This window comes from Rutidosis leptorrhynchoides, chromosome 3 (genome assembly GCF_046630445.1).
Source record: "Rutidosis leptorrhynchoides isolate AG116_Rl617_1_P2 chromosome 3, CSIRO_AGI_Rlap_v1, whole genome shotgun sequence".
NCBI classification, from domain to species: Eukaryota; Viridiplantae; Streptophyta; class Magnoliopsida; order Asterales; family Asteraceae; genus Rutidosis; species Rutidosis leptorrhynchoides.
The window spans coordinates 42,817,541-42,828,568 of record NC_092335.1 but is presented as its reverse complement, the minus strand read 5'-3'; the positions used below and the strand labels follow the sequence as shown (position 1 = coordinate 42,828,568).

General features: G+C 31.5%; 1 protein-coding gene across 1 annotated transcript; it reads right to left on the bottom strand.

Moving 5' to 3' along the window:
* Positions 1-4,310: 4,310 nt before the first annotated feature.
* Positions 4,311-8,103, bottom strand: LOC139896014 (GRF1-interacting factor 1). The gene is made up of 4 exons (XM_071878593.1): positions 7,925-8,103; positions 5,623-5,699; positions 4,936-5,020; positions 4,311-4,837 (listed from the first exon to the last, which is right to left on the bottom strand). The coding sequence occupies exons 1-4, from the start codon at positions 8,006-8,008 to the stop codon at positions 4,445-4,447; spliced, it is 639 nt and encodes a 212-aa protein (XP_071734694.1). The 5' UTR covers positions 8,009-8,103; the 3' UTR covers positions 4,311-4,444.
* Between the last annotated feature and the right edge of the window lie 2,925 nt (positions 8,104-11,028).

Here is an 11,028-nt window from a genome sequence, read left to right as displayed (position 1 = left end):
ATGAAACCTATTTCAATTAATCAAGTCTTAACAAGTTTGATTGCTTAACATGTTGGAAACACTTAATCATGTAAATAACAATTTCATTTAATATATATATAAACATAGAAAAGTTCAGGTCACTACAAAAATTCTCAAACATTAAAAAGAATTAGAACCTCACAATTTGCAGAACGTTTGAGTGTTAGATTCCTAACAACTTTGTATTTATAAATTTTGAAAAAACAAAACGAATTCAAGCTATTGCTATTTTGACCCAAGAACAGAGGTTTATAGAGTTCTTTATTTTCTGTTTTTGAATTGCAGTAAAAAAAAGTAAAAAAAATGGGATGTGTCTGAGTATTAAACGAACTGTAACACTTATAATCGACCCTAATTTGTTTGCTTTGTAATTTGATATGGACGTGTAACAATATTGAGACAAGATCGTACGAGCAGAGGAAAAGAAATATCAAGAAAATAATAAAAATAAAAAGCTAGATCACGATGGGTATCTGATTCAATTATATCTGATAATTTGAAGACAAAGACAAAAAAAATGAGTAAGCTGGATAGGGATGTTAACTGGATCGATTCCTTTTTTTTTTTTTAATTTATAAAATCAGTATTCTAATTAATAATACAAATGTATTAATAATAATTTTATTAATATTCATAATAATAAATGATAATAGTAATGATAATAATAATTATTAATAATAATGTTATTCCTAATAAAGATAATAATACTATGAATATAACAATAAGGGTAATGATAAAAGTAAAAATAATATTTTTAAATGATAATTTTTAGTAATTATAACAAATAATAAAAACAAATAATCATAATAATCAAAATTATAGTTTTAATCATTCTCATAATAATATTTATGTTTAACATCTTTATTTTGATAACTATAACTTTTTAATCATAACAATAATAATAGTAACAATAATATTAACTACTGATATTGATATCAATATTAATAATAAAAAATGTAAGTAATAATAATATTACTATAACAACTATCTTTAATATATTAATAATACAATTTATTAATCATGTAATATTTAATATTTTTATAGTAACATATATTTAACATTTATATATTTTATTAATATACAACAGTAATATTTATGTATTATATATATATATATATATATATATATATATATATATATATATATATATATATATATATATATATATATATATATATATATATATATATATATTCAAACTTCTATATATAATTATGTTTCTAAATGTCAAAATTCATTACTTAGATGACCGTATTAAATATACATATTAAGACAATTAAACTTAAAGTAACATTATGCATTTAATACTTTGCTAACGTTGACAAATTATGTTAAAAATCATTTATATTCAATATATTCTATTTAAAATAACAATTTTTAATTATTTTAATTTATCTTTTATAATAATTAAACCACATAATAGTTTACCAATATATTTATTTTATTATATATAATTACATAATTATTTATATATACATTTCTGTTTAAAATTAAAGGTTCGTGAATCGTCGAAAATAGTCAAAGGTCCAATGCATTTATGAAAAGTAGCTCAAACAAATTTTGGGAGTCGGTTTAATAGACTTTGCTTATCGTGTCAGAATCATAATAAGATCAAGTTTAAATTTGGTCGGAAATTTCCGGGTCGTCACAAAAAGGGAATAGGAATTGAAACAAGGGTTTAAGCAAACCATGAAGGAGACTGTAGACAAATCACATGGGCTAAACTTGTACATAAAAGATTTAGATGAAACAGTTTCAGATGAAAACCTCAAATTCTTCTCATATACTCAAGATCTCGTAAAAGATAACCAGATTAAAATGAGATACGTTCAATCAACAACTCTGCTGATCTTTATACCAAAGCACTGTCAACCGATGTTTCAGAACACACGTTCACAATTTTGGCATGAGGCAAGTTCAAAAGATGTGACGACTCAGCGATGTCTACTTGAGGGGGAGTCAACTCTATACTGCACTCTTTTTTCCTTGACTAAAGTTTTTATCCCACTGGGTTTTTCTTTAGCAAGATTTTTAACGAGACAGTACTAGTTGCACTCTAATAAAATTATCATCCAAGGGGGAGTGTTGTAATCATAAAAGTCAACAATGGATGACAAATTTTATTATTATTTTAACTATTGTACAGTAGAATTTTGTAGTATATATATAGGCACCATGTATGCCTGCAAGTGATGCACATCTCTTAAGATATACACTTATCATATATCATATATTCTCTTTTCTTCTAAATATTTGTTAGTAGTCTATAGTCAAAACCAAGCCACTAAAATGATAGTTATAAACTCCTAAAATTATAACAGATTGTGAATAATGTCACGAACAATCGAGAGTCACTATTTACTTCTGTTGTTAGTGTATGAGGTAACAACCAATATTTGACTTTAAATAAAGTAGTAAGTCTGTGTATTGCAGCACAAGCAAATAATTTAAAATAGTAAAAAAAAATGGAAAAAAGATTATATTTTTGACGTCATGCTAAGACCACTCTTAATCATGACGGTCCGTCATGGTATTATGGAGTGCCGCATCAGCGTCATATCAGCACATTCTTCCCATCACTAACCAACCACTAAATACTAACAGCCATGACGTACCCATCACACACTTCCTCACACCCACTAAATTAATTATTTATTTATGAGTACAAGTTTAAAAGCATTATGTACAACAAAAAATTGCTCTGCTTCCGTGATCGAATTTGTTGTGCAACGACATTTTGGAGTACGGGTCAACGACCCTTCAAGGACTAATTGCTAGTATTGGAGTCCTTGAAGGGCGGAGGTCATTCACGGGTAGAGGACGTAACCGATACTACCACTCTAACGTCAACATGTCGTCATGTTGCCCGGTATCGTTCACTTTGTTTACATTTTAGACCATCACAACAATACTCAATCCCGCACACGCGAGATATGAGAGGTGAGATGTAGACAATCTTTCATTTACCTTATAATAAAAGAGAATTAGTTTCTCTATCTACGTGTAGAAAAAAGAATTTCTCACATACGGGGAGAGAAATGCATCTCTTTCTATTCGAAGGTAGAGATATTGCTTTTTGAGGGACTTCCGGTCAATAAAAAATAGAAAATTGATACATAACTAAGTGTGCTATAGGGAGCGCCTGTTACACCATATGTTATGATAACTATAAATGTTGCAGTGTTGTGAAATTTTATAAATATTGTATTGTTGTGAAGTTATAGTGGAAAATTATGTTGATGTCATAGAACAAAAGGAGGCATTGTCAGTGGCGAAAATATGAAGGGACAAGTGGCACCCTGCCAGTGGCGGATTCAAGATTTTATTTCACCGGGGGCAAAAAAAAATTTAAAACGTAGCAATTTTTTTTAGGCAAAATATGAAGGTTTGTGGTCAAAATTTGAAGGTTTGTGGACAAAATTTGAAGGGGTTGGGGCAAAATTTGGAGAATATTGGACAAAATTTGAAGGTTTTGGGGCAAAATATTTAGGTTTTGGGGCAAAAAAAAAATTCCCACCGGGAGCAAAGTCGAAATATCCAAAAATTTTACACTAAAAATTTCAAATCCACCGGGGGCGGGCGCCCCCCTCCTAACATACTGGATCCGCCTATGCACCCTGCGCCAGCACATTTGTAATTTTTAGCGTGTAAAATTTTTTGATTTTGTCCAAGTGAATTTTTTTCTTCTTTCAAAAGTCTTCATATTTTTCATCAAAAACCTTTATGTGGTGTTGTAGTAAATATAATTAGTAGTTGGATAAAGAAAATAATTAAAAAAATAAAATAAAATTATAGCAGATGAAAATAAATCCCTTACCATGTGACCATCGTGGTTTGCCCTGACAATTTTCTTTCGAAGGCAAGTAATTGTAATCACTGACGGGAAAGTAACCCACCTATTTTCCACACACACACGTGCTTTCGGACGAAAACCCAAACCACATTACAGGATTGAATCCTTAAACCATCGTGAAGATGTTGTTCAACCTTGATAACTATGTCTAGCACAATTTGTGCACAAGGAAAGTTGTGGATGTTGTTCAACTTTCATGGTCATGTATGCACAACAAATGGCCTTAGTATAAGGTGTAATTTTGCACTTGACATGATAACCTACATTCGACTAAGAACTAACCAGGCCAGCCCCGATTGTTGATCCATAAAGAGGCCATAAGACGAATAAACGAAAGAAAGCATGAAATGACCACCTACAAATTTTTACAAAACAGATCATCGAATGATCCAATTGTCCCACAACATAAAGATCACAAAGACCAAGAGTGTTCCAATGTCAACACGATTACAGAATACTTCAAAGAAATAATTAAACACCTAAATCCATAACGTCTAAAACTACAAGCTTGATTCATCAAAGTTCAACAGCTAAACCATTGCCTAACACAAAGATCGACTAGCCACACGATCAGTTACCTTTATCAGGAGATTTCAAGTAAAGTGTCTCGCCACCATCTCCACTACCCGAGCCGCCACTTCCACGTCCCTCACCAGTGGGACCCGAAATCCCGATATCTTGCTTACGTCCAAAGTCAGGGAACCCTCCACCGAGGTGGATCCCACCAGCAGCAGTGTTGTTATTATCAGACTGTAGCATGTTTAGTCCACTGTTTCCACCACCACTTGAAGTCATTCCTAAATGGCTTTGCAACGCTTGCTGCTGTTGTAGCGCTGAGTACTGCTGTTGGCTGTACATCATGGATGAACGTGCTGCCATGAGTGCTTGTGGCGACATCTGTTGAGCTTGTTGCGGCTGCATGTAATGACCTCCTTGCTGCTGCATCATCCCACCTTGAGAATACTGATTCATAATAATAATAGTATACTCCTTTTAATATTAGGTCGACAAATAGATGAAAGTAGGGAGGTTTAAAACAATCTGGATAGTGAAATTTTTACCTGAGAATGAAGAGTGGGTGCTTGAGGTTGAGAATCAGCAATAGCAGCAAGGTACATAAGGTTCCTCTGAAGCTTGGCCTGATGTCTGTCATCAAATTTTAAGCCAATAGTTAGGGCAAGGTTAACGTATTCTAAATCGGCGTCGTGTTTTGATAGTGATTTATGACATAAAGGACCAAATATCAAGGTTGTAGAAGTTGTTAGTGGGGGACGAGTCGGGTGTAGACCAATGTTGACTTTTAGTAATAGATAAATTAAACATACATGTATATGTATAGGACAAAATCGAACATAGACATATGGAACAAAATCAAAATTTTGAAAATATAAAACTTTTGGCCTAACTTTGACTTTGACCAACTCTTCTTATGCGTCTGCCGACTTTTACAACAATGGGACCAATCGAAATAAGATAATGAGTTGTAGCAAAACAGGCCGGAGCAAATAGTGTTCAGAAGTAGTTCTATAGTCTATAGTTGTGATAATCTCTTGTTTGAGTATACACTAATTATCTTATTATTTCAGAACATACATTTAATTAATATTATGACCACTTACACATTTCTTAACCTGCTAGTTAAGAATAGATTCGGTACAAGTTATGTATGAAGTTGGCACCAGGTTATAAACTGAACAAGATTTTATTTACCTTTTTACCATAAGAATTTAAAACTAAAAATAACTTACTCGGCACATTCAGCCATTTTTCCAGTGTTTTGGCTCTCAACAATCTTTAGGATCAAAGACTTATTTTCATCCAGGTACTGCATAAACGCAAAATATAGTTTAGAGAATAAAATTAAGGGTTTGTTATAATTAATTTATTATTATTATTTTAAATAGAAAGCAGCCACAAACACGAGTAAACCACATGCTAAGAACTACAATTGTTATTGTCCCCTATTCCTAATTTTAAAGGTTCTTGTAAGGCACATTCATTATATTATACAACCAGATTGAATATAATATGATGAAAGATACAGCTTCAATGGGACTTCAGCAATTACCTATATCATCCAACTCATGCATTTTGTAAAGTACAGAACACAAGAAAATAATATTATTGTTTAATACATATGATAATCTTGTTTTGTATAATCAAAATAAGCTAATAAGATGCCTAGAGCACATAAGACAACACATCAACCAATACAGCATATCAAAAATACATAATCACAAAGATTGATGCAAATAAAGAATCTTGTTAACCCTTATTTAATCCCCCCAAACCTGCACATGCAGCTGAAATTCCCAAATATTATTAAAATAATACTGTATCTTTCAATAAAATAATATTAGTAGTTAGGATACTTCATACCAGCATAAAAAGGAGTCCAGTGACCAGAATTTAATTGCAAGTCTGAAACTTTAGTAACATATGGACAGTTTAATCATTAAAATACGACCTTTCAAAAGATTTTTAAATGTAATATTGTTTGTGTGAACATAAAATCTTGTAGCCTGTATATCAATGATTGCTATCAGATCTGGTATATGACACAGCTCCATAGAAAGAAAGAGTATGACCTTTTGTGTAGCATGTAAAACTAAAATAAAAAGAATACTATATATGGAGTATATTTTTAGAAGAAAAAAAATATTTCTTACGAGAGATTGAGATTGTCCAAGTGTTTGGGTAAGTTCTTTTTAAGCATTAGAGTAGTTTTTTTTTTTTTTTGAAAGATGGGTTTGGAAAATCGAAAACCACCCACCGATCATTTTTCACACGCACACGTTTCCCGACGGAAACCCGCACCGCATAAGGGGGGCCCGATCCATCAATCCATACGGGCATGTGGATCGAGTTGAATTCTTGGGTCGGCAAAACCTCTCTCACGGACTTTTTACGGAACCAAGATCGAACGCTTATCACCTCTACCGTGCCCAATACTCAAAGCATTAGAGAAGTTTAAGTTTTAAAAACTCAATAAATTTATTTTTAACTGCATATGAGCTTGTAAGCTTTTCTTTGAGCTTATTTTAGGTTTAGACCATAAAAAAATTTCTAGCAAGAGATTGTTTAAGTGTTTGGGTAAGTTCTATTTAAGCAATAGAACCATTTAAGTTTAAAACCCAATATTCTTAACTGCTTATGAGCTTGCAAGGTTTAAATTTTTTTTATTAGATTTTAGACTATAAGATCATATTGGCTTTTCATAAGCAGTTAAAAAAAAACACCTCTCCAAGATAAACGTTTTTGAACCAAGATCCAATTTTTTGAAAAATACCCCTTTTTAGTCTTGCATTAAATAAATACAAAAATTAAGTATTTGGTCAGGTTACACTTACAACTAACTAAAGCTTTGAAAGTTTTGAGTTCAAACCTTGTTCTCTGTGCCAGTTGAAAAAAGAAAACAAAAGAAAAATAATAATATAAAGTTCAAGACTTTATTCTCCTACTTCTTTTCCAGTAAGAATATAATATGATCTATGATGTAAACATCAAAATAAGGAGGAAGAAAAAAAAAAACATAATACAAATATTAAAGCAAAAGGACATGTAATATTATTCTTTAATAAGTTGTTGCAGATGAAAAAAAAAAACTATAGTCAAAAGATGAAAAACCATACATGTTACTAGTATTCTTGTAGAAGTTATATTACTGTTACTAATATGAACATCATGCAAGAACAAAGCTTTAGTAAAGTACTACTAGTATTATAAGGATATAGCAACATATATATACATAACGTATAGATAGATAGATATATAGATAGATGTAATAATAAATAAATAAATAAATTGTTGCAGATGAAGAAACAAGCAGGAAAAAGGCAGACAAATTAAAAGCCAAAAAAGCAAACATTAAAGGATGAAAAAGTTGAAAAAATCCCCACATAACAATAAGACATAGAGACTCCTGTATAAAGTGGATTCTAACTATTATGTGAAAGAGAAAGTTAAAGGTGAAAACATATATATAAGCTGCTGCTATATTTCATAAGGAGGATCAGGATCGGGAATTAAGTAAGGGATGAAGTTATAAACCTGTTGAATATGATCAGTAGTGACGTTGTTAGTTGGATAATAAGCTGCCATCATGGGCTGCATCTGCATCAGGTGCTGCTGCATTATATAAAATAAAAATATCTTTGTTTATATATGTTATATATTGGGATTTCTTTATACTCTGGAGTATTATTATTATTATTAATTATTAATATTAATTATTATTATTATTATTCTCTTTCTAGTAGAAGAGTAAACAAGAGAAGCACTGCAAAATCCAGAGTTGAAAGAAATAATGGGGGTGGCTCCACAAAGGGGTTTGTAAGTGTTTGTGGTTAAAACTAAAAGGAAAGAAAGAAGAGGGGAGGTGTGGTTACAGTTGTTAGATTGAAAAGACCAAATGGGGTCTGGTCTTTGAAGTGTTTCAAAGAGCAGAGATGAATGGCAGGGATACTGATGGATGGATGGATTGATATCTGATGATGTTTGAGGAGAGAAAAAAAGAAAACAAAAAAGGTAACAGGCTTTTTTCTTCAGAGTGTGTACTACAATCTTTGGCTATATATACAGCTGGTGGTGCTTGGGTATATCAAAAAGAGGGTGGCATAAATTCAAAATTTAGGGTTTTAGCTTTGATTCTTTCAAGTTGAAATGACCTAAGTGAATATTTTAGTTTTAAAATGTTTAAATTGTGTATTTGGGTAATTATTTTTGTAGATTAAGATTATTTTTATTTTTCATTTAATGATCTGTTTTTGTATAACTCTTAATTTAATAAATAAATTTGTTATTTATTTATCACTTAATCTGAAAATTGGTCTGATTCTATGATACATAGAATCGGACACCCCTTCCCACTAAGAGGCAAAATGGAAACTCATGCTTCAAAATTTAGCATGACTTACTGTAATATAATCACGTTGGCCTGACATCATTATATTATACTAACTCATGCTTCAATTCCCAACACTACCTCAAATCATTCAAAATTTAAACTTGTATGTTATAGAAATATAGAAACTAAAACAGTTTCCTTTATTATGTAACACAGAAAGTGCGAAGTGATAAATAATTTCGGATAAGAGTAGTTATGAATGTATCTTCAGAAATATGGAGGATATTTATAACGAAAGATACGATGATATCTAAGAATTTTCTAAGATCGAATGATAACGAGAAAAATTCTTCTGTAAGGATTTAGAATGCGTAAGGAGATCTTTTGTGATTTTCATCAGAAATCGAATCATCTAGATTCTTTGATTACAGGTTTAATCCTTGTGATTTGTCCACGGTCTCCTTCATAGTTTGCTCAATCTGTTTTTCAGCACCAAATTTTCTATCGAGCGTTCCCAATACCCCATTATTTATCATCAAACTCCTGGCCATTTAGGCCATCTACAATTTTGCTGTTTCCTCTGCATTTAATGCAGCCATATTTGAATCGTCAGTTATCAATCTGAGATGGTTTCAAGAAATTTCATTTTTAGATGATTGAACGCTGATTGTGATCGTCAAGATTCAAAGGATGTTTTCAAAAAATTTGAATTTGAAGTTTTTAAGCGTAAGATGCATCCATCAATGGATCTAACAGTTGACGAAGAAATGTTTGTGATTTTCAAAAGTAAGGAATGGTAAGTTCGGTGGTTTGATGTGATAATTCATCATAGAATACGAATGAATATAATTCATGAATGTAGTGATCTTTAAGAAGATAACACTTGCTAAAGTTTTACTTAAATTCCGATATGTCAAAATCAGAATATGTATTTGAATTTGTATGAAAATGGTTGTTCTTTAGTGAACGGATACATGTGTGGATGTAAGTAGTATAGTTAATGACTGTTGAATCAGAATTGAAGAATGTACGGTGTAACATATTAATGTGAGATATAAATATTTCTCGGGTATTACCTACCCGTTAAAATATTTTCACCGTCAACAGTTTGTACAACAGAATATTTAATTACAATCTTTATGAAAATATACGTACATATATATATTCGAGAGCTTTTTAGGTACATAAATGTGGGTAATATGTGGTTGGATCATCATCTCGATTGTTCATTGTTTGAAGTGTCTTCGAAAACTTCGGAGAGTTTGAACACAGTTTGTAATCGTTAATATACATATGATGTTCTAACACAGTTTTGAAGCCAAAGTATAGCTTTGAAAGATGTAGGAATCTAAGAGTGTTGTCTTCTGTTAAATCATGACTTGGATTTTGATTTGTCAAAATCAAAATGCGTAATCAAATTTGGGTGAGAATGGTTGTTTTGATTACTATACAAGAATGCATATTGTTGTGAGATTTTGGGAGTATAGTTGATGATTTGCTTAATCAGATTCGAAAAATGTAACATATTAATTGTGAATTTATATATCTCTCGGGTATTACCTACCCGTTAAAAAAAATTTCACAATTAATATTTTGTACAACAGAATATTATTACAGTCTTTATGAAAATATATACGTGCATATTTTCTTCAGATGTAACATAGATTTAATGAGTTAATATTAAATTAAACTCATTTGATTTACGGTTGAAACTAGAACTGAATAATCCCTAAAGACTTTAGAAATTACATAACTTTTACGGAGTATTTATTCAATAAAATTGAAATTATGAATTAATACTTCGTTATTTGTTGGTGTTTGTAACCCTTGCACCATATTCTCTAAAGCCACTACTCGAGCGCGAAGCTCGTTGACTTCTTCTATTACACCGGGGTGATTGTCGGTTCGGACGAGCGGATAAATAAAATCTAGAATTTAATGTAGTATATAATCGTGACGAGATACTCTGGAAATGAGAGAGAAAATGGTGTTTCGGACCGGTTCGCCGGTAAGTGCTTCAGGTTCATCGCCAAGAGGGCAATGTGGTGGATGGAAGGGATCACCTTCTTCTTGTCTCCAATTATTGAGGAGGCTACGAACCTATCCCCAATTCATCTAGAATAGATGATGGCTAATTGGTTGATCCATTCCGGTCACACTGCTTTCGGAGCTTGAGTGGGATTCCATATCGAAATTCGAGGGACTTGAACTAATGACGAATTCCATTTCGTTCGATTGAATAAAGGATTTTTCGATATGAAATGATTTTTCGGCTATCGGGTGGTATTCTAATTACATAGAATATCTA